The sequence below is a fragment of the Saccoglossus kowalevskii genome, chromosome 13 (genome assembly GCF_978046115.1).
Source record: "Saccoglossus kowalevskii chromosome 13, keSacKowa6.1, whole genome shotgun sequence".
Taxonomy (NCBI): Eukaryota; Metazoa; Hemichordata; class Enteropneusta; family Harrimaniidae; genus Saccoglossus; species Saccoglossus kowalevskii.
In genome coordinates, this window is record NC_140653.1 from 10,020,871 (window position 1) to 10,045,693 (window position 24,823).

Here is a 24,823-nt window from a genome sequence, read left to right on the forward strand (position 1 = left end):
GCTGCAAGCCCGAGTCACACGCTACTTTTTCGGTAATTGTTCTTGTTTAGCAAATACAAACTACGATACAAACTGTAAAGGCCAACTCAAATACACCTAATTGCGTGAAAGCTGATCATCACATCTATTTAGCGCCAGCGTACGAACGCCATTCGTCGGCGCAAACGCGTCATGACGTAACACAATAACATAATGGTGCACGTTCTATGCGTGCCGTGGAACGAAGTTGTAAAAGAACCATCGTCATTTCTGATCTATCTCCCAGACAGACAACTCGTACCGAGACGTCACTGCGGCAATACAAATTACCCACGAATCGTCAACGCTACTCATCAAAGATGTTTTACTCGCTTTTCAAGATGATGGTATCTGTCATGTGCGTCCCGTTTATTTTCATGGCGACGAAAATCAGCATCATGCAAGCCGTCTCGGATTCGCCGCCAAAGCGCGTCTATTCTGGACGAACCCTTTACAAGTACGCAAACAGAGTTAATGCCAGTCGCAAAGTACGATCTAAAAGGCCAACCAATAGAAATGTTGAAACATCCTCTAATTCAAAAAAGAATCATTCTGAAAGGTGTGTAGTAAATTATTTCGAGAATATTTATTCTGCGTCGTTTTGTTGCCGCGTTTGGAACACGTTCGACTTGTGGCGTCATGAATCGGGGTTGTTATAGCGCCCTCTAGTGTTTATTTCGATAACTTATCTTTTTTTTGTTTTTTATCTTTAGGCTCAGACCGAGCGGTGATTGGATGAATTTAAATGACGTCAACGACTGTCATTGCATGAAATGTCGTCCCGATCTTCATGTGTTGTACATGGAGGTGGAATCTAGAAGACAGCGTCGTACGTGTCGCCTGCCACAGCTGCCTGTCAACTAGTAGCTGTGATGTACACGTAAATGAAACATAGCAAATATTCAAAAATGGAAAAAAACGAAAAAAAATGTAAAAACATGTAAAGAATACAAAAAAATAAAGGAATAAATTCTTTTTTTTTTAATTTAAATAATGTGTAATTAATAGTGTAGTGAATGTAAATGTGTGATAAACATGCCGCGTAGTGATACAATTGTGAAATGAAGTTATGATCCGTCATTACATCTTATATCACGTGATACGAAGTGGAACGTATCACATGTTCGCTAATATATTTATGATCACCAAAAATAAATATGGACTATGACCGTAAAATCAGGATTTTAAAATATATTTCTATATGTACAAATATCTTGATTTTGAGGTGTATATTCATTGTGAAATAATGTTACGACTACTTATTATTATGTTTGTATTACTTTGATTTAAATCGTGCTGAGCCTCGAGTGAGTGATGGGCACCCTGTGACTTTGGCTGCGTAAGGCTCCGTTTTAAAAGGAGGTGGATTTATGAGGCCAACCAGCCGAACAACGTATGCGGCAACGCGACAACGATAATCAGGGGCGGCCGACGGAGCTGTTCGTCAAAAGGTGTTCAGTTGGCAGATAAATTTAAACTCATTCAGCGGGTGGGAGAAAAAATAGACTTCCCCAGTTGGGAATAACAGTGTGTGATGTGTTTTTGTGGGCTGGCAATATTATCAACACGACCACACAGTGGGCGAAGAATGTTAACTACGGGCAAAGGGAAACTTGTGGATATCGGAGGACGAGTTGCCAAAAACCGGCATTGCGGACAAGTAATGTTGTTTGACTGGTCTTGGTGGCGCAGTTATAGCATACAAAGGGAGCGTCCCATGGCGCAACGCTTCGTGCGCTCCTCATTGCGTTACCTCATCAATTGACTCGTGTAAACCAGCCTTAATTACATTTGTTGCCATGGCGTATTACCTTTGATTACACGATGCCCCTTTTTACTTTGTAGGTCTATAGCTGGCGCTATGCAGGATATCAAACTGCGTATCTTGCGTGGAGTAAGTATAGAACGTTTGTTATCCAACTTGCATTCGTCATTTGCTTTTATCAAATAAGAAACGTGTATGCCGTTTTCTATGGAGGCCGATTTTTTAAAAATCGTTTCTGGTTCTATTTTTCACTCAAAGGTTGGATTCTCATGCAAATCGTGGTTTGGATTGTTGGATTTATATTTGTATATGGTATAATATTCCCGATAAGAGACAACGAAACGTCAATGATATTGCAGCTTATAAAGACTTACGGGTAATGTACGCCCTTGGTATGACGTCATCAAACTCAAGTATGTTCAGTATCATATCGATGGTCAAAGTTTTGAATACTAGTACAATGTACAACTTGAAATAGCAGGAAATGTTTGGGTTCGGTACACATTTTTATGTGTTATGTATCTAAACGTTTTATAATTCACAGCAAAATACCATGCGAGAAAAACTATCATCTGGTCTTAAATTTATTATAATTTATTCCTCAGGTTAACGGTTGTAGTCGGTTTCATACTTCTATATTTTCAAGTATTTCTGGTAAAAATAATTTTCCTTCAGAATCGTGGAGCAGTCTTGGGAATTGACAACCGGTAGGTTTCAAAATGAATCAAGTTAGTCAAATACGTCTTCGAATAAAAGGTACGTACAATACCATTTCGGGAACATCTCGCGAGATCTCGTCAAGGTTTCCCGGGATATGCATTCTCGTTCCTGCTTAGTTATGTTTTTGTTTTGTTTTTGTTTCAGTCGTGTGTTCGGTGTACTGTTCTATTTTCTATTTTACTATGATATGTTAATTGGTTTATTCTCTTGTCTGATGCGAATTATATATTCTGTGATGTTTGGTATGTTATTTCTTGGACGAACAGACCATAGTGTTCTTATGCGTAAATTTGAATTATGGGACCCGGGTAAGTAACTACACAGACCCATACACTATATTCACATATATGAATCGCTGATGATAATAATAAACCTGTTCTGCAATATACATAGGAAAGAATAACTAACAAACTAAGTGGCCGTGTCGTGGCGCTAGGTGGTATGACGTTTGTCACGAATGACGTCACAAAGCATTACCGCATATCAATTATTCATGAAACGAAAAAACACATTGAAATATTTTTCCGAGGGACACAAGCAACCAACAGTTAGATTCAGTTTTCGATAATAGAATAATCGATCGAAAACACACTGCATGGTTGCCAAGGCAATGCGAGTTTTATTTTATATATATAGAAGTCGACGTAACGATCACCTGTCACCATGACTGCACTTATTTGGCGTACAATAAGTGATTTTCAGTTTATTGCGAGATCTCACTCATTACTTCGAATGCGCGTACCTAACGTCCATAGCGAACATCGAACAATTTGATTTGGAATTTTTATTTTATACCTCTATGTCGAAATGCGGATATTTGAGAGAGGAGTATTGCGCATACCTACTTCATTAAAATTAACCATCATCAAACGTGTGTAAAAGCACGTTAATAAGCACTGAAATGCTCTTAAAATACTTTCAGTTTGTCGAATCATACGCGATGTTTTGATGCCACAGCGACGCTAGGACCTTTGTTTGTTTTGCTGTTACGTTCGATTTCACGCATAACGCGGGATCTCGCAGTGAACGGAAAATGGTCTATTACCTACTAGTATATCTTAAAATATACCAGGATACAATTCAGCATTGTAATCTTTTTACCCCAATTTCGAGTGATTGGCTGGGCCATGACAACATCCAGTTCCAAACACATTTTAGTTTTTGATTGGACATAAATACGATCATACCACAGCAACGTTCGTGAATATTATCGTGATGTCATTGTCATTTGTATGTATACGCATATTGCATGATACATATAAATAATATGTTTTCATATCTGCAGGTTTTAAAGCATATTATGGTTTTGTTGTTGTCGAAGAGTACCACACCCATCCCGTACTAGTTACATTCTGCAACATACTGATGCAAACTGATGAAAACAATGGAAAATATAGGGTAGAAGAAGGTAATGTTAATGAATTTTCGAATCTGTGCTGAGTTTGGAAAGTTAGTGTTTAGCGAAATAAGCGTGGCACATGCGCAGATTTAGGGGGAGGCGCGCCAGAAAAATAAAAACAATTGCTACATTTACACGTCAGCATTCTATCAGAGCCGAACTACTGCTCCTTCCATCGATTAACAGGAGATTATCTGCAATGCGTTCACATAATCGGGGCCGGCCGAGAGCCGAGATCCGCTCGAGTTCAATCCAGTTCTTTCAGAGCCGAGCGGAACAGCCCACCAATTACTTAGTATGAAAACAACATGATTGAAAAAGATTTTAGTGTCGTGCTTATGTTGTTGTTTCTTTCACAGTCCTTCTATCCATAGAGGGACTGTGTTTCTTCACATGACAGATGCATGTCAGAGTATTACTAGAAACACGCTGCCATACCGTGGCGCTTCTACTATTTTTATTTTAAGTGTCTTTAAAAAAAAGTTTTTTAAATTGCCATTGGATCGGTCCAGTCGTCCCTTCAAGTTTTTCTCGCACAATATCGTACACCGTTTGTCGTTGAGCTATCAATCTGTCACGGTATTTCTTTACTCTGCCAAAATAGATATTAGGGCGCGTGCCTCTTCGTCAAGCCAGAAATTACAAGCGATGTTGTCTCCGTCATAACTGAAATAATGAAGACGATCTAGGACGTGATTTCGGCCTCGATTGCGTTTACACGCGGAGCCAATTTCGGGCTCAATCCTGTCAGAGCTCAAACCGCGCGGGTTTATTGGAGCCCGGGATTGGAGCCGAACGCGTATACATGGCCATTTTCGTTGGCTCGAGCCGGTTCCAGTCGTTAGGCTCGGATAAAATGCTGTCATGTAAACACAACAAATGACAAATCAATTGACAAACCCAAGCCACGTCATAAGCCACGTCAATAGCAGTAGCGCGCCCTCATTGCCAAATTTTTGGATCCATCTTATCGAGAGAAGGTTGACCTTGACACAAACAATTAATGTACACTTATTTTTTCCAATCATTATATTCTTTTTGCAGAAAGTAAAGAACATGAAGAGTCGTTTTTGAAAAGTAAGAGAATACGAAATAAATGGTTAGTAACGCGAACCCTGGTCAGAAACCCTGCCTTGATTGGTATGCGGATCGTCGGTGATCGTAGTCGTCATAGAAACGAAAAGTTGGAAAAGAAAGAAGAGGAGTTGGATATGGAGGTGAGATCATTCGTTACATGGGATTTGCCAACAAAAGATAAACCAGTTTGAACCGGACAGCGTTTAAAGCTTACATTCAATATTTTTTTTCAGATGAGAACATTTGGTGATGCAGTTGAAAATGCAGCCATGGTAACAGTGGAGGCTGCTACGTCCTAACTGTTTGGCTGTTACCGAATGTTAACAAAATCGGGGCTGGAAACCTTTACACTGGCATATCCTGACGTAAAAAACAAAGGAAACCGTAACCTGTTTATATATTGAATTATATAAATTTGTTTTTTATTATGTAATTTTAATGGCAATTTACAATCACAAGTTCACATGTTTATTATAAAATTAAAAATCAAGAGAGTAAACGATAAGAAAATGCGAATACAATGAATTTTGTTAAATAATCAGAACACGTAGACGATGGTTATGATCAGTGCCGGTTATATGTTTATTGCTAAACTGTAATTGATACGTTGATGGCATTGTTACTGTGGCAACCGATATGCACATCTTAACCACCGAGCATCTATATCGACAATATCCAAATTGATGTAGGTTCATCCGACTTTGAATGTGTCTGTACATATATTAAGTCGTTTGAGAACCAAACCCAACCAACGCAAATTAACAGAAAGGAAGGTCATTCCTATCGTTACACTATTGTTTGATCAGTAATCGCCCGCCAATAAAAAACAAACAAGAGATTTATTTTTAAATGACCTCATAAATATCCATAAGTTCGAGATGCTTCGTCGCAACTTACGGCAAATGTGTTACACGTTATTGTAACTCGCTTATAAAGAAAATATTACGAACTGAGACGTTGTACTCAAGAGTAGAGAGTGTGCCTCGATTCGGTGTAACACACACAATCACGTGTTCATATATAAATTGTATATTTTATTTGTTTTCACAACTGTAAATATCGTTGTAGAAAGTGTATACCGAACTTTGACATTGAGCAAATCGTCCATATATGTATGTATATGAACCATACTAAGCCGGGGTATTTGAAACTAAAAATTGGCATTCCGGCACAGCAGCCAATCAGCGACGGCCTAACGCTTAGATGACAATTTCGGTTTCAAATAACCCAGACGTGCGCCAGCTGACTGTGGTTATTAGTAACAACTACAGTTTTCAACTCAGAATTAGCACTCTTTAGTGTCAGACTCTTCAGAGGTTGGCCAATTATCAAAGTTTGAAATATACCAGAGGTGAATAGGAGTTCATCGTCAACTATTAAAATAGATAGGTTTAAACCATGGTATTTGGATCAGCACCTATAACCCCTATTGAGGTACTTGGTTGGAATAGACGTTTATAGAATACATTTGCTGTCACGCGATGTAATCAACAATACACTGAATAATAGTGGCTTTTGTATTTAGATAAATGATATCACTCCACTCCTTGACACCAATGGGTCAAGAATTCCAAGCTTTACTACCACAGCCTATAGCAGACAAGTCATGTTATTAACGCTACCGTATCTATGACAATTAAATAACTAACAATCTGATAAGAAAAAAGGGTCGCAATTACAAAAAATCGCATCCAAGCTTCCAAAGTTAAGCTGTACAATAATGGCTTGTGCAATTCAAAATAAAAAAAGATGAAGAAGAATTACCCAGTACAATCTTTTTTTAGTGGAACTTGAAATCACTTAAGACAACAATATACATGTCAAATTTAACAAATCCTCAGAAACTCTTACATCTGACACTACAATAAAAGAAGCATGAGTGAAAATTCTGAAGCCTCCAAGTTTTTGCATACAGGAACAAAAATGACAAGTAAGTTACACAACTTGGATTAACATGTAAAAATGGACATGCAGTAACCATCAAAATATATCACAGTGACACATACAGGACAACTCTTATCAAACTTAGATAATGAATGAAGAAACTTTATTATTGATGAACATTCAAGATAAATTAAAACTGAACATTACAACCAAAATGATCTAAAAATATAAGTACAAATCAATTCAGCAGATCGATAACAATTAATGTGACATAATAAGAAATGAGCACATACAACAAATAAACTGACAAACAAGGTGAAGAGTATAGAAAATGGCTTATCAACACACAAAAAAAATACAGAATATCAACAAAATACTCACAAAGTGAAAAAGCTGATGGTACAAAGAAAGTTGACATATCAGCCAGAAAAATATAAACAATTGCAATTTTTAACCTTGCGACATTGAATACCAAACAAAGAATTATTATGTTTAAATTCAGAACAAGTAACCGCAATTTAGCAATACAGAAAGAAAGACATAACCAGCCAAAGAAGCCCTTAGAAATTAGGATTTGTAAACAATGTTCGCTAAATGAGATTGAGGTTGAATTACACTTTGCCCTAAATATTGTTTAGACAGAGAACACATCTAGATAGTGATTCCCTGCAATCTCACTCATTTTGAACATGACAGATACTTTGATATCTACTTTAAAAAAAAAATGAGGAAATTATCAAAAGCATTGGAAGTTTTGTAAACAGATGCTTCATAACACAAAAAAATATTGCATAATTTTTATTTTGTTGTTACTTTTACATGTATTACTTTTTGGTACCTATATATTTATTGCTAACAACTAAAATAAATGTTCTTTTTCTACAGATGCAATAAAATGTCACTGTTACATCATAGCTGTGCTGTTTCAAGGGTAAAAGTGACACTTCTAATACGCATCATGTCATCCATGACAATCAAAACGAAGAAATTTATACACTGTAAATTAAATATGATATAATGAATACATTCATACATGTACATCAATCACTCAAACAGCGTTCAACTTTTGCAGCCATGAAACCATTCCTGCATTGACATAACAAATGCTTGAAGTACCGGTATGTAAATGTCGCCGCTATATTTATGGTTTTAGAGGTGCATTCACGATGCACTGATAACATTAATCAATTGAATATCAATGGTGAATGTAATTATATTTGAGAACATTTTGAGGCTGTGAACTGTTTATTGTAAAACAGGGCTTGTAAATTATGAATTTCAATTGATTTAAGACTATAGAATCAAAGTCAAACAGACTGTAGCACACTACATAAATATTAAACGAAATACATGTACATGTCCATCATTCTCTGTTTCTTCTAATACTGTGATGTTGCTGAATAATATGCACTTTCATGTGTGTTTTCAGAGTGCCTCTCCAGGTAAAACGCTTGTCACATTGGTGTGGTTTCTCACCAGTATGCACCCTCATGTGTCTTTTCAGATTGTCCTTGTCAGTAAAACGCTTGTTGCATTCTTTACATTTGTATGGTTTCTCACCAGTATGCACTCTCATGTGTGTTTTCAGATTGCCTTTCCAGGTAAAACGCTTGTTGCATTCTTTACATTTGTATGGTTTCTCACCAGTATGCACTCCCGTGCGTGTTTTCAGGTGGCCTTTCCAGGTAAAACACTTGTTGCATTCTTGTTTCTCACCAGTATGCACTCTCATGTGTGTTTTCAGGTGGCCTTTCTCGGTAAAACACTTGTTGCATTCTTTACACTGGTATGGTTTCTCACCAGTATGCACTCTCATGTGTGTTTTCAGGTGGCCTTTCCAGGTAAAACACTTGTCACATTCTTTACACTGGTATGGTTTCTCACCAGTATGCACACTCAGGTGTGTTTTCAGGTGGCCTTTCCAGGTAAAACACTTGTTGCATTCTTTACACTGGTATGGTTTCTCACCAGTATGCACTCTCATGTGTGTTTTCAGGTGGCCTTTCTCGGTAAAACACTTGTTGCATTCTTTACACTGGTATGGTTTCTCACCAGTATGCACTCCCATGTGTGTTTTCAGGTGGCCTTTCTAGGTAAAACACTTGTTGCATTCTTTACACTGGTATGGTTTCTCACCAGTATGCACTCTCATGTGTGTTTTCAGGTGGCCTTTCTCGGTAAAACACTTGTTGCATTCTTTACACTGGTATGGTTTCTCACCAGTATGCACTCCCATGTGTGTTTTCAGGTGGCCTTTCCAGGTAAAACACTTGTTGCATTCTTTACACTGGTATGGTTTCTCACCAGTATGCACTCTCATGTGTGTTTTCAGGTGGCCTTTCCAGGTAAAACACTTGTCACATTCTTTACACTGGTATGGTTTCTCACCAGTATGCACACTCAGGTGTGTTTTCAGGTGGCCTTTCCAGGTAAAACACTTGTTGCATTCTTTACACTGGTATGGTTTCTCACCAGTATGCACTCTCATGTGTGTTTTCAGGTGGCCTTTCTCGGTAAAACACTTGTTGCATTCTTTACACTGGTATGGTTTCTCACCAGTATGCACTCCCATGTGTGTTTTCAGGTGGCCTTTCCAGGTAAAACACTTGTTGCATTCTTTACACTGGTATGGTTTCTCACCAGTATGCACTCTCATGTGTGTTTTCAGGTGGCCTTTCCAGGTAAAACACTTGTTGCATTCTTTACATTGGTATGGTTTCTCACCAATATGCACTCTCATGTGTGTTTTCAGGTGGCCTTTCTCGGTAAAACACTTGTTGCATTCTTTACACTGGTATGGTTTCTCACCAGTATGCACTCCCATGTGTGTTTTCAGGTGGCCTTTCCAGGTAAAACACTTGTTGCATTCTTTACACTGGTATGGTTTCTCACCAGTATGCACTCTCATGTGTGTTTTCAGGTGGCCTTTCCAGGTAAAACACTTGTTGCATTCTTTACACTGGTATGGTTTCTCACCAGTATGCACTCTCATGTGTGTTTTCAGGTGGCCTTTCCAGGTAAAACACTTGTTGCATTCTTTACACTGGTATGGTTTCTCACCAGTATGCACTCCCATGTGTGTTTCAGGTGGCCTTTCCAGGTAAAACACTTGTTGCATTCTTTACACTGGTATGGTTTCTCACCAGTATGCACTCTCATGTGTGTTTTCAGGTGGCCTTTCCAGGTAAAACACTTGTTGCATTCTTTACACTGGTATGGTTTCTCACCAGTATGCACTCCCATGTGTGTTTTCAGGTGGCCTTTCCAGGTAAAACACTTGTTGCATTCTTTACACTGGTATGGTTTCTCACCAGTATGCACTCTCATGTGTGTTTTCAGGTGGCCTTTCCAGGTAAAACACTTGTTGCATTCTTTACACTGGTATGGTTTCTCACCAGTATGCACTCTCATGTGTGTTTTCAGATTGCCTTTCTCGGTAAAACACTTGTTGCATTCTTTACACTGGTATGGTTTCTCACCAGTATGCACTCCCATGTGTGTTTTCAGGTGGCCTTTCCAGGTAAAACACTGCTGTTGTTAAATACTTCTCACAGACATCTCTCTGGTAATGTTCCTTGTTTGACACATTCCTGGTACTCCACAGTTCCATATCACGCCCTGCAAATAATAATACATTTCATGTTTTGTATTATAAGTAAAATATTAAGTTGGTCAACGGGTCAAATACTGCAGGGTAGTATGCAAATGATAAGGACAAATACATTTGTAAGAGAATTTGCAAACATTCGAGTGATCGCTCATTGTCCAAATCACAGCTTTACAAAATCTAGTTCCATGTGGTGATCGTGCTGTGCTCTCATTAGATTGTTTAAATATATATATATATATATATATATATATATATATATATATATATATATATATATATATATATATATATATATATATATATATATATGCTACTAAACAATAGGGATTATTTCCTTGCAAGTCTCTCCATAGTGAACAGCTCCAGCAAAGCTCCAGTAAAAACATAGTTGAACTCTGGTGACCTTGCCATTTGTTATATAATATTATACCCTTTGTCATAGTTTGTTTTATGAATAAGCATTGTCATAATTAGATTTGAATACAAACAAGTTTTGGGAAAGCAGTCTACCAAATGTCCTTGATAGATGTAAATATCTTACAAAAACATTGGTGCCTAATTTGTTTAATTATTTTAAGGGACATAATTGCCAGCTTTATTCAAAGTAATTTAGATATTTTAGTATAAAAACAAATGCCTCATCTCAGAAAAAAAGTGATGCATTTAGACATGAATAGCTTAATGTGCTTAAAACTTAAATGTATAATTGGGGTTCTAGCCGCATTGCATAATCTGTTAGTTATTTGGCAACTTCAACCTCAAAATATTTAGCCTATAAAATTGTTTGCATCAACAAATTTATAGGCAATATAGGTAATAGCAGAGGTACATTACTTGGGGTTTGCAACTACGGTGACATGATACCAAGATCCCGTTTCAATCTCACTTTCGCATAAGCATTCCAACTCAAAAAAATGTGAATGCGCATGCCCAAGGTAACTAGGATACTAGAATGTCCAAGTGGATCAAAATAGCTGCTTACGATATGACGGATTACGATAACTATATTTTCTGTACATTTTCGATGTAATACATTTTTTCACTACGAATGTGGTAATACATGTTTTATTATTTTATTACAAACCGCCTATCTCATGTCAGAAGGTCGTAGCATCAGTCTCGCTATCTACGAGATGAGACTTGAATGGGATCTTGACATGACGTCACCATACAGTACTGTGCGCGTTGCAAACCCCAAGTAATGTACCTCTGGTAATAGTTATTATTAAGAACACATTTGTATGATTAACTTTTTTATCTTTTGTTCTGAAATCATTTTTTTTAAATATATGCATAAGCGCGTGTGTGAATTCTGGAAAACATGGTGACCCCCTTATTCATGATATCAAAAACAGGATGACCCCCCCCCCCATTCGCAAAATAAAAAACAGGGTAACCCCCCTACTGATCCACCGGACCCCCCCCCAGGCCGAAGTAACTGACCAATCCCTTATACATTCAAGAACATAACTATAAACAAAGTCTATACATTCAAACAAGTAACCTGTAGAATGCTGTGTGGGTAATATTTTTATATTGATTTTTGTTGCATTTGCAGCAAATAGTTACCAAACAATGAGAAATCTATAGGATTGGATATACCTCTCAGCTGGCTTCACATGCATAGTTCAAGACTGCCTAACCGGTGCTTATACCAGGATTTAGTTGCAGCACTGTGGTCTGTGGTTACAGCTTCATTTTCCGAGTAATCACAAGAAATTGACATTACAATAGAAAATAAAAGACTGGCACTCCCATACAATTAATAGCAAGTGAAATTCCTGGAATTGAAACATAGATTTTGAAGTCACTGGTGTAGGCATTGAATAACTTCAAGTTGGCATAAAGACGAGGTAGTTTATTTAATCAGTGCTGAACTAGAGGTTGAAATTATAATTAAGTTCGTTGTCATATAATTTCTCCTGAATGCAAATAGAATACACTGGTGAAAGGATGTTTTTGAGGTGTGGTTACATTGTGTATGGAGTGGTAGGGTTGGGTGTCATATAATTTTTTCATTTTCAACTCTCATGAAATCACACAGAATTTCACTTAATTTATTTTCGATGAAAAGTTTTCAAGCATACGGTGTGAATCAAATTTTCACTGTGCTGTGTCAAGTCTCAATAGAGTATGAGGGAAATGGCATTTTCACTGGAATTTATTTTAGCGGAAAAATGTTCACAGTGAAAGGAAGTATTCCACATTATTACATATATACTGCGGTTTATTTTGATTCGTCCCTGAAATCAAAATCGGTACTTCCACACCCCATATGCAAATGAGGTCTGAGAGCGAATAAAGTAGTCCGTTCAAGAGTAGCGTTTTTCGAAACATAGCAGAAATAAACAATATTTAGAAGTACAATACTTTACGTTTGGGTACATGAATATATTTGCCGAGTGAAATGAAATTTGAACAACAGTAATGGTACTTCTAAGCAGTAACTTATTTTGACTAAAACTAATTTGCATATCACCCATGCAATGATGTTTTTGGTATTTTCACGGTCAATATGCAAATGAACATGGTATTGGCGATTCGCTCCACTTGGATTGCCCTTAAAATCACTTTAATTTTGTGTATCTGTGTGTGTGTGTGTGATTTCTAGTGTTTTCACGTATTAATTCTTCTGTGATTTGTTTGGCTTGGCTGATTTCGCTCAAACTTAGCAGGTAGGTCACACCTTCACCCTAGTTATCTTAAATGTATCTCCTACAAATTGTGGATACAACACCTCAGACATAGCTCATTTTGCTCAGCTTGAGTGTGGGCACAAAGTTACTATTGGTAAAATCTGAAAACAAATTCTGACCACCGTTTCCATGGAAACAGCCAACAACTGAATTTTTTAATACCTTCACGTCAAATGTATCACACCCTACATTTCTATGATTAAAAAGCATGGACGTAGCTCATTCTAATCCGCTTGAGTGTGGGCAACAATTCACTGAGATTTTTTTTGGCTTGGCTAATTTTGTTTATAATTGACAGGCAGGTCGTACCGTCACTAATTGGCAAAACAATCCTGGTCCACAGCTACCATGGCAACAGCCAAAAACTGTTTTTTGAATACTTTCGACCCCAAATTTATTACCTCCCACTAGTCTTGTATTCATGCCTTTTATTTTGGCTACGTTGCACACCGGTAAGAGATCACCGACGCCGACATTGTTACACTGTATCAACGTAATCCCGACGCAACTTTGAACTTTGAATGAACTGTAAATGCTGCCTGCAATCTAAAAAATACTATCGGTTGGAAATAATAAATTTAAGGGATTGTTCAGTTACTCTGGCCTGGGGGGGGTCGGCAGATTCCATTTTGTCAGCTGTAAATCTCAGTTGACCCACCCCTATCAACAACAAAAAGTGGGCGACCCCCTAACATTATATTTTAAAACATGCTGACCCCCCCCGAAAAACAAAGAAACATTAACAGTTTTGGCTCTGACATGATTACAAAATGTATGATGTGCATTGAAAATATTGTGGTTTGCCGTAATTGTTAGTGTTTGCATTTAATAGACCAGTCACCTTAGGAGGGGAGGGGAAGCATAAAGCCAAAAAACGACTACAGAAAAGGCTGCAGGAAGTAGGGAAATCTATGCTGCTAAAGATAGTAAATAAAAACAAAGCTGTGGAGTACTCACTTGATAAACGCCCTTATAAGATAGGAAAAGAGGATTTGAATCTAGGCGGTTTGAAAACTAATTTGGATTTAATATATCTTTCATATCTTATAGACCAGGAAAGCTTTACACCTGAAGCACAGTCTGTGCTTATGAAAACAAGGGACACTTTGATTTTTGTATAAATTTGTGTTGGATTTTGGTATTTTACAGAGCAAAATATGCATATTTAAAAGTTAAAAAAACAAAAAAAACTATTTATTCATATACATGAATCCATTTAACTTTTTTGATTTACTGAACAAAAACTGTCACTGCTCTTTGTACTAATTGCTGTGTTTTTCCATCTCTAGCTACAATTGGATAAATCCAGTAAATATCTTATACAATGGTGACTTCAGACTTTAAATAAAATAATCTGATATCACATGGACTTGGGATGTGTTCAAAACTTAACTGTATAATTGCATGGGGCTCTGTCGCATTGCATAATCTGTTAGTTATTTGTCAACTTCAACCCCAAAATATTTAGCCTATAACATTTTTTGCATCAACAAATTTATAGGCAATATGGGTAATAGTTATTATCAAGAACACATTTGTACGATTAACTTTTTAATCTATTGTTCTGAAATAAAATTTTAAAAAATACATGCATAAGCGCGTGTGTGAATTGTGAAAAACAGGGTGACCCCCCCCCCCATTCGCAAAATCAAAACCAGGGTAACCCCCCTACTGATCCACCCCCAGGCCGAAGTAACTGACCAATCTCTAACAATAGCATACGTCCTAGCAATAAAATAAAATGACTTCTAAGGACTGAATGTTTTTTTGCGAACTTGGTATACGGTGCCCGGTTTTAGTTATAAACCGACGTTAGCTTCACGTTCATGTCCTACCATGGCAACAGCCGAAAACATATTGCTAGTTTTTTTTTAGTGGAGTGGATCGCCAACCGACTTGTTTTCATTGGCAAAATCGTTCAGCAACATGTTTGGCATATTAGCTGTACATCACATGGACTACTACGATTGAGAGAACTTTATGTATGTTGAATGAGTTTTATAAACCCCGAAGGGCTCTTGGAAGATCCACCCGCAGTAAAATTAGCGATTGCCATGGAGGCGCAACCATCAACATCAAAATCGCAGGAGGTTTCTGCTGGCGACGTTACCCAGTTCCAAATAAAGATCACCAACGCCAAATAAGCAACATTTTAACCGGTAATCAAGATTAATTCAATCCACGGCTAACAAGCAACATCACAAGTGAAGTTGTAGCGTGAAGCTCAGCGACTACTGCTGACAACGTAAGTCATGCTTGCGTGCCTTCACCATTGTATTCAAACGAATCACGTGGTGTGCCGTTCTCTTTCAAACCCGGGATTCGATCAATAGGGGAGTTTCAGTAAAAAAACACATTGCAAATCATGCAAATTCAACATTTTCAAACCAGTATACTAAAACAGAAATGCTCAGCGATGCAAAAGAAGGATAGATGTTACTTTTCATTATACACATCTCTGTTGATACAATCCCTCACATATTCTATTCCCAGTTATACCTGCGTAAATGGATTAGCCTCTTTTGATGTTGACAATCAGACTAAAATCACGTGACAGGCTGTTAACATTGGCTGTTGCATACACTTTCGCCGGTCTGGAAAATGTGTTTAGTTAGCTCTCATTCAAGTAACAATGCAGATTTCCCAGTGGGAGTGAAACTATTCGACTCTCCCATTAAAAAATAGGGGTGTTTTGAGCAAAAAAACGAATAACCCTGGAGTGCACACAACACACTGAATTTCGGAACAAATCTTGCATTATTTACAGCAGCAGAATACCACAGAAATATCAGACGAAACATGGAAACACTATATATATGTATTTCGGCCTGAACCCTCTCTATTGCAATTCCAGGAATTACCCCCCATATGTGCAACCATTTTCCACCTTGGTACCACCCAAGCCTGAAAACAAAATCTTAATACCACGCTGAAGCGTTTGGTAATAACCGTTACTCGCCTAAGATTTGGTCAATTTTGGCTTAAAAAATATATTATTCGACAACTGGAAGTAAAACTCTCTCGTTACTGGTGATCTGAACAAAATACTGCACGCGAGACCGAAGATTCCCGATGTGTGTACTCGCTATTCGGCAAAATTCGGCAAAGCGTGAGCCACCCGCCAGCGTAGCGCCCGCTTACGACATGATCAGAGAACACGGAAGTAGACAAAGACGGACGACGAACAATAACAGAGCTAGATTTGCAGTTGTCTGAGTGTTAGGGAAATGAAATCGCCCCTGCAGGTAATTGTCGATGTCTGGTGTGAGTCACACTGCTGCAGATCCGCCATATGAGTGTTATGTATTCGCCTGTGGTGCTAAAATACGCCCGAGGAAACTAGCTGTTGTCTCTGTCTGGGAGCTATTGTCTGAAGATTTTGAAGTGACAGCTGACACTGTACAAGCTGCCATGCTTTAACTCTCTAATTTGGTGATGCTAAATTGACTCCAAGTTTATTGAGTATTGTAATATTACATTTCTGGCGATATGGGGACACAGAAATCGACATCTCTACTATGTTTCATTTATTTAAGTGTTGGTTTAAGTTCGGTGATGTCCCAGTTCCCTGTTTCACCAGTTTCGTCATCAGACTCCCATGCCTGTGATTATGACGGGTAAGAGCCAATTACAATAATAGTTTTTATTTGTAAATTATAAATGTTCTGTGTTGTACCTAGCCTGACAAGTTGGCGTAGGTGGCGCCCTGGACTGTTGCGATCCCCACCAAGCCAACTTGTCAGGCTATGTTGTACCATTATGATTAATTATTGAACAGTATATATATATCTGATGGTGGACGACTTTCTGAAGGTGGAACTATCTACTGTTCAGCAAAATTCGGATCAATCAGAGTGAAATCAGACACATGTACAGTCCCCCGAATATTGAATAATGCGTAACTTCTAGTCTATCAGACTATCATGTCTGCTCAATGTAATTTTATGGTCCAGAGCAGTTCTAGAATTGAATTTTAAAACAAAATGAAGCATTTTTATTCAGCTTTTAGACAGTTTATATTTCCATAGGCAATTACTGAGTGTATAATATTAAGTAACACGCATGGGTTAACCTGCAACCAGGGGCAATATGTATTAAGTAGGTGAGAAAGTCCAGATCCAACTAACAACTATGCACTATCAATTTCCTTTAGAATATTGCAATTTCCTTTAGCAATGTTTGTTTTCACTTTGTCACTTTCTGTCTTTACAGACGGCACCCTAATCACAAACATTGTCACCAGGGGTGCGGAATAAGGAAAAAAATCATATATATCACAATTTTTTCAACTATTCATTTCACACATGTGTTATTTGGAGGATGAGAATTCAAATCATGGTTGTGAATATGTATGAATATCATGATACGTTGTCATCCATATTCACTGTTTACCTGTTTACTAGCGTTGTTCTTTATTACTGGGTACTTTTCAAATGATGCCATCGAACGGTTGATTTTGTAGGCAATGTTTCTCCGTGAAGACAGTTTTCTATCAAATTTCAGGCAAAGGAATTGTTTATCACTAAAATGGTTAATATTTGTTTCATAAAGTGGTATACATTTGAACACAACAAATTATTGCATGTCCACAAGCGAGCAATTTAATTTCAAATTCAAACACCTCCATCAAATACAGTGGTATTTTTGATATGCCAATTTTCAACAGTGGAATAACAAAGACAACTGAGAATCTTCCAAGGGATATTGCAATGTTCCTAAGGAAATTGAAAGGAAGATATTACCGGTACCGGTAATTTTCATGATGAGTTTATTGCCACCCGCTGTAATGTAAAGATAAAAATTGCTTTATTCCAACCATACAGCACAAAGTTGAAAATTAAATTCAAGAAAAAATATTAAAAGTTTCAACAATAAAAAAATGATAAATTTAAACTAAACTAAAATAATTTACATGCTTTGAACATGATGCTAGAACTAGAACAGGACAATGGTTGCTCTACAAACCAAGCAGCCTGTAACACAAGTTCTGATTGGTTGCTTATTTTTAAAGTCGATTAGCATACTCATACCCTTTAAACTTTTACATAGTCTATAATACTAATAGCTTACTTCTATTTCAGTGTTTTGGAATGTTGTGCCGGGTTTTATTTGAATGAAACCAACTGTGTTGGTAAGTATGTTTGATTGTCAGGGGTTGTATGCATGACCTACTAGAGGTCACACATCCTGGTACTTTCTGAGTAAACTATTTCAACATCTTGTGTATGTGGTGATTTCACTTTATGATATTTGCTCTAATGTGCTAAGATTTTTTTGAGTCACTCAAATAAACACATGATCGTGGAACATTATTTTTACCATAAAATGTTCGGAACACATGAATTATATTTTTTCTTTTTTGCAAATATTCACATATGCCAGGTTACAAGTTTTTTATTCACGTTTTCTCTTCACCCTTAACAATATTACTTTCAACCCCCCTCATTCCACTCTGTTTTCAAACAGAATGAGCGAGCTGCTGTTGTTTTTTTGTTTCAACTACAGAATGTCCTTCTGGATATTATGGATATAAATGCTCAAACCCATGCAGTCCGCACTGTGATACAATGAGTTGTGATCACATCAACGGTCGATGTGAGTGTAGTGATATGGAATATTATGGTACAACATGCGATAACAAATGCAAGTGTGAAAACGGGGCAACTTGTGATCGGTTAAGCGGTAAGTGCTTATGTCGGCCAACGTACTGGGGAGAGTTTTGCTCACATCAATGCGAAGCTTATGAAGAGTTTATTGACAATACTTGCCAGTGTCAAGATGGACGATATGGATTAAATTGTGAATTACACTGTCTGTGTTATAATGGTGCATCTCCAAGATGTAATCGTGATACAGGGGACTGTAACTGTCCGCCGGGCTGGACTGGACGTGACTGTACTGACTGTGATCGTAGTCTGGTGTATAGAGATACCGATCGTCCATTTTGTGAGAAGAGGTGTTTGCATTGTACAAATGGTGATACTTGTCATCCCGATGCAGACGGTGCTTGCAATTGTTCTGAAGGCTGGATGGGTAATAAATGTGAAACATGCGACAGAGATCACTACGGATACTTGTGTGAACATCAGTGTAATTGTCAAAATAACGCACATTGTGATCTTCGAGATGGCACATGTACATGTCTGCCGAATTATTGGGGCGTGTTTTGTGAAAACGAATGCCAATGTGGGAGTTCAGAGTTCTGTGATCATTTCAATGGTTGTCAGTGCGAGGCAGGAAAATATGGGTCAGCTTGTGAAGAGGACTGCCCTTGTTACAATGACGCTGTATGCGAAAAACGGTCTGGACAATGCCAATGTCCACTCGGTTGGCTTGGGCCTCGCTGTGGAGACTGTGACGAATCAATTTTTTTAGCGAACGGGACAAATTATTGCAGCGACAGATGCTTACATTGTATGAATGGTTACACATGTCATTCCATCCTAGGTGAATGCCAGTGTACTGATGGCTGGACTGGGGATAGGTGTGACACCCCCTGTACAAGTAACACTTATGGAATAAACTGCCAGAGTAAATGTCAGTGTATGAACAATGCAAGCTGTGATTATATATCAGGAGAATGCCTCTGTCTTGCTGGCTGGGAGGGGGATAGATGTGAAACCCCTTGTGATGGAATGCACTATGGTGAACTGTGTCGGCACAAATGCCAGTGTGAGAATGACGCCCTCTGTAGTCCTCAAAATGGAAATTGTATCTGCAGCAATGGTTGGACTGGTGATAGGTGTGACACCCCATGTGAACTCAGTTGCAGCGATCAATGTCAGTGTCAGAAAAATTTGGTTTGTGTAAATGGAACATGTTACGGTAAGTATAAATGCTGTAAAACATGTAATTAGTTGTAAGTTCCTGACGATTGGCGATCAGTTCTGTGCTGAAAAATTAATCACATCTTGGTTGTGTTTGTGTGGATATTCTGTTCAAATCAAAAAAACGAACAAAAATTGTACATTATAGGACCTTGATGCACATCATTACGTTTTTCAAATCAGATTCAAAATGGCTAACTGTCAGGCATTTCGTTTTAATCATTGCTGATTTTGAGCCATGTGTCTGAAATGCCCTGACGAATCATCTTCAAACTGTATACAAACTTAATAACTCACAGGGACTATTTAATGCAATTACTTGTTTTCACTGCTTAGTATCTTAGTATGATTTTATTTTTTTGTGAAAGACACCAATGTCATAGAACCCCAAACACATTTTCACAAAATTAACATGAATTTATCTCTCACAAAATTTAACCTGTTTAAAGTATGATACTATAAGCTTTCCCTTTCTTGGTGATTCAAAGTTGCTCTTTGATATATCATTTCTAATGTTGCATTGGGGTTTTGTGATTAATGTGTGTAGTATGATGGTGTGAATTTGTGGAAATTGCAGGAAAGATTTAGTTTTAACGATTTTCCGCACGTGTTTGGGTACCCATTTGATTAACTTAAAATTTCATTTGCTGATATTTCTGTATGAATTTCATGAAGTTTCTGAATTACTGTGGACGACAGCAGTTTGGAACAAGGTTGTATTATGGAAGGTACGTTACATGGGTGTATGAATCAGGAAAAATCCTCAACTATTGGCTTTAGTTTATGCATATTCATATTATCATATAAAATACGCATAACAATCACTAATTATTATTATTCACTAATCCCACAGTGCAATTTTAAAAATGTTCATATGACAACATTTTATGAAAGCCGCTGTAACACCTCATTTTGTCCCCTTCCTTCCATAAAATAATCATTACTACCAAATTTCTCACTTTGACTTTGAAGACCAAGTTGTTGTGAAGCTCACTTATATATACAATAGCCTTGCATGGGTTGCATGGGACCTACATTGAATGTGACATATGTTCACTGTTATCATGTTCATTTCAGCAGCTCATATCCCAGCTGGTAATCAAGATGCAAGCAATCTTTCCTTAGCCATTGGTCTGACAGTAGCCTTTCTTCTGCTCATCATTGCAGTCACCATAGCAATAGTGATTATATTTAAGAGATTGAATTGCATGAAAAAAAGGTAAAAAGAAATCTGATAGAATATGAATGAATCTACATTTTTTGAAAATTGTTATTCCTGAAAGTAATCAATTTTAGCAGAATCATTTTTTCTCATTTTTCATTTTTGTGCTTCATTTTTTTTTTTTTTTTATGTGAAAGGTAAAAATAGGTGTTGTCAATTTGTCTTTGTACACATGTATACATCTGAGTTGTGGATAATTTTGTGCCAGTTGTTAAATCATCTTTATAGTATATATTGTGTAACTGTTAATGAAATGTTTGGAACGTTTGTACAAGACATCCGTAGGTGTGTGACCTTTTTTTATCATGATGGCAACTTAATCTTTTCGCCGTCAGACTTTCATGCCCACATTTTTCTGCACTTTTTTCTTGTATTCTTCAATATTTCTGGAAATGAACCCTAATTTTTGAGCAAAAAAGCAAAATTTGAGTAAATTTTCAGTTTTACTCAAAAAAAATTGTTATTTTTGTCGCAATCTTCTAAAGAAAGTAAACAGGATTATTTTGTGAATTTAAAATAGAGATAACTGGTTGTGAAAGGGTGGTGTCAATGAAGGCCAGACAACATGTATCTGCGGACTTCAACCAAGGTTGTTATCGTTAGTAAATGAATTTCATCCAATGGCTTTGTGCATGTGGGTCAATTTTTTTTTGGGGGGGGGGTCTTCAACCCTCTGTACGATTTGAACTCACCATGGATTCAATAGGAGCAACAAGCACAAAGCTTACCTGTGATTCAGGTGTATTTGGGGTATCTACATGTGTAGTAGGTTTAGAAGAATTATATTAAAAAAGAAATTGAAATCAAAATTTTGTTTATTTACTTCAGGCAGGGTAATTATCAAGGCATCGTTAAGGCAACAAGAAGAACAGATACCATGGCGGCAACTGGTATGTATTACTGTATGTAGCTACTATGATAAATACATTGTTTGAGGGATGGGCAGTTAATTTTGTCCACATTCTCAGTAAAAATCTAACATATGGCATATCACTGCTGTATGATCTGCTACTACTGGTATACTAATTCTTGATCATATACGGACATATTCTATTCAAAAGTTTGTTTTTCAGACGAGATTAAAAATGGTATAATAATTAGCACATTTAAAGTTGACACCTACATATAAACACATTATGACACACATACATTTTGTGTAGGCATGTTTATAGGCATTTGATTCAGGAATGCATGTTTTCTACAACAATGAGGACTGTGTTAAAAAAATAACAACACAACACTGTTTTTCACTCTGATGTCATAGAAATGCCTATCTTCCAAAAGATTGGTTGAAACCTCTGGGTCAAAACAGTTCAAGTGTTTTATATTACACAGACACTGCTTGCCAACCAAATCACTAATCTTGTATCTCACATTTTGGGAGTTGTGTGTTTATGTGAGGTCAAAGTGGAGAAAATGTTAATAGTCATTTTTTGGCGATTTTGCTGGGAATCAATTGAAATTTCTGTTATTTTTTTAATCTAACTAGGTAAATATTTTGGAATATATATGTTATTGCCAAGCCATCGGCTTGACTCCCACAAAAATAGTTACTCCCCCAATGGCATTTTCCTACTTGTATCATTTCTTATATATGATATCCTGACATTTGAGTCGTATTTATCATTGTTACGGTCGAGTTTGAATCGAAAGTCGAAACTCAAACAAGGGAATTGCAACAAGAAACGACACAAAACAAGTTGTTATCAGAACTAAATATTGTATTCGTATAAATGTATATAGTGTGTGTATATAGGTATCACTTGTACAGTATATGAAAAGTTACATACAATAAAGTCGAAACATCACAATAATCACTACAACAAATAGTATTATATTTAAACAGTGGCTTCGGAAACACAACAATAGAAATATACAATTATTCGGAATGCTTGCAGTTGATCAATTACAATATACTGTCATGCAAATACAGATCATAGGGATTCAATATAATAATATGTACGCAAACACTTTAGCTCAGCTCGTGAACACAGTCAGTTCCATAAGAAATACATTTGGCTACGGTTATGTGGAAATACACAACCACCGGAACGGCAACGTAGAAATATGTATTTGAGACGGTGACGTCCTTGCACCTTGCAATTCTCTGGCTACAGAGTTGAGATAGTCAGTCGACGATGTTCACGCACCTTATGGTTCTTCAGCTGTTCGTTTGTAGTAGTCAGTCGACGAACACGCCCTTGAAGTAATTGCTGAACTCAGCATATTCACACTCGTTAGAACATTTGATTGTTACTTTATGTGGGGCACGGTTCCTAACTGTATGTGGGGTAAACAATGTCACCAGCAGTTACACATCCATATTTAACAAGGTCACATTTGATGTATCCTTTTTTATTATCTGAACAGGTATTTCCTATTTTTCTTGGCAATCCCTGCAGGTTTTCAGCAAGTAATATGTTGGAATTTATGATTGTGATAAATTTTCTTACTTGTAAAATTTGCAAATATTTGTCTCTCATGGAATTTAAAGCGAGGGAGTCGTCATCTGCGCATGCATCAGATGGCCATAGCGTGTCATTGTTTACAAACAAGCATCTACCCATGAGACTTTGCGTTCTTAGCGTGTGTTGTTATCGTTGCTTGGGACTCAATTCCCGTGCGTACGCCGGTGACGACCCTCTCGCTTTAAGAGCTTTACTGTATGACCACAAGCGGTTAGCAAAAGAGTGTCCTCTCATCTTTGTTGTCATTGTTGTTAGTCTACGAGAAGTACTGTGCAACAATCTTCTTTTCATTGGTATTGCAGAGCAGTTAGAGTTCTTTATTGACATGGGGGATCCATCTCGTGGCTCAAAAAATGGGGAAGTGGTGTATGATGTTCCTGAAGTGGTTCATTCCAAAGAGAATACAAGTATTGCAGAACCTGTGTATGCAGAATTAGAAGATGAGACAATCACGGACATGCAAGAGGCAACATTTCCTGAATTTGCGGCTGTGAAGAAGACACCACCGAGAAAAACATGTGAAAATAACGTGCAAGAAAATGAATATGAAAGGTCATGGGATACTGGTGGTGGGGGATACAACATTTTAGGTACAGGGGAAGAAGCTACACATGGAGGGGATGAGTCTCCTTACAATATGATTGATAGGACTGGGAAAACATACAGGCCAATTGTGAAACCAGACTCAAATTATAGCAAATTGAATGAATAAAGGTTTCAAAGAGCCCACATACTGTGTGTACTTGATGTATAGACTGTGATTTTATGTATTTTTTAATCGCATTGAACTGACATTTAATGTCTTTTTTTAGCACACTGGACTGACATTGAGTGCCTTCTCTAAATGAACTGACAATGAATGTCTCTTATATTACACTAGACTGACATTGAGTGCCTTCTCTAAATGAACTGACAATGAATGTCTCTTATATTGCACTAGACTGACATTGAGTGCCTTCTCTAAATGAACTGACAATGAATGTCTTTTTTATCGCACTAGACTGACATTGAGTGCCTTCTCTAAATGAACTGACAATGAATGTCTCTTATATTACACTAGACTGACATTGAGTGCCTTCTCTAAATGAACTGACAATGAATGTCTCTTATATTGCACTAGACTGACATTGAGTGCCT

General features: G+C 37.4%; 3 protein-coding genes and 1 pseudogene across 3 annotated transcripts; 3 read left to right on the forward strand and 1 right to left on the reverse strand.

The window, feature by feature from the left end:
• The first annotated feature begins 383 nt into the window (after positions 1 to 383).
• LOC144357143 (uncharacterized) lies at positions 384 to 1,012 on the forward strand. Its single transcript, XM_078011612.1, has 2 exons — positions 384 to 577; positions 732 to 1,012. Exons 1-2 carry the CDS (start codon positions 396 to 398, stop codon positions 880 to 882), a joined length of 333 nt encoding a protein of 110 aa, XP_077867738.1. The 5' UTR covers positions 384 to 395; the 3' UTR covers positions 883 to 1,012.
• A 1,356-nt stretch (positions 1,013 to 2,368) lies between these two features.
• LOC102810032 (receptor for retinol uptake stra6-like) lies at positions 2,369 to 5,489 on the forward strand. The gene is made up of 5 exons (XM_006812017.3): positions 2,369 to 2,490; positions 2,648 to 2,811; positions 3,789 to 3,911; positions 4,947 to 5,119; positions 5,213 to 5,489. The coding sequence occupies exons 2-5, from the start codon at positions 2,691 to 2,693 to the stop codon at positions 5,276 to 5,278; spliced, it is 483 nt and encodes a 160-aa protein (XP_006812080.3). The 5' UTR covers positions 2,369 to 2,490; positions 2,648 to 2,690; the 3' UTR covers positions 5,279 to 5,489.
• Positions 5,490 to 8,226: 2,737 nt separating this feature from the next.
• Positions 8,227 to 10,358, reverse strand: LOC146734974 (uncharacterized; annotated as a pseudogene).
• A 5,985-nt stretch (positions 10,359 to 16,343) lies between these two features.
• LOC102801304 (uncharacterized) lies at positions 16,344 to 24,415 on the forward strand. The gene is made up of 6 exons (XM_006812023.2): positions 16,344 to 16,786; positions 18,251 to 18,300; positions 18,675 to 19,994; positions 21,074 to 21,215; positions 22,047 to 22,108; positions 23,989 to 24,415. The coding sequence occupies exons 1-6, from the start codon at positions 16,659 to 16,661 to the stop codon at positions 24,396 to 24,398; spliced, it is 2,112 nt and encodes a 703-aa protein (XP_006812086.1). The 5' UTR covers positions 16,344 to 16,658; the 3' UTR covers positions 24,399 to 24,415.
• Positions 24,416 to 24,823: the final 408 nt, after the last annotated feature.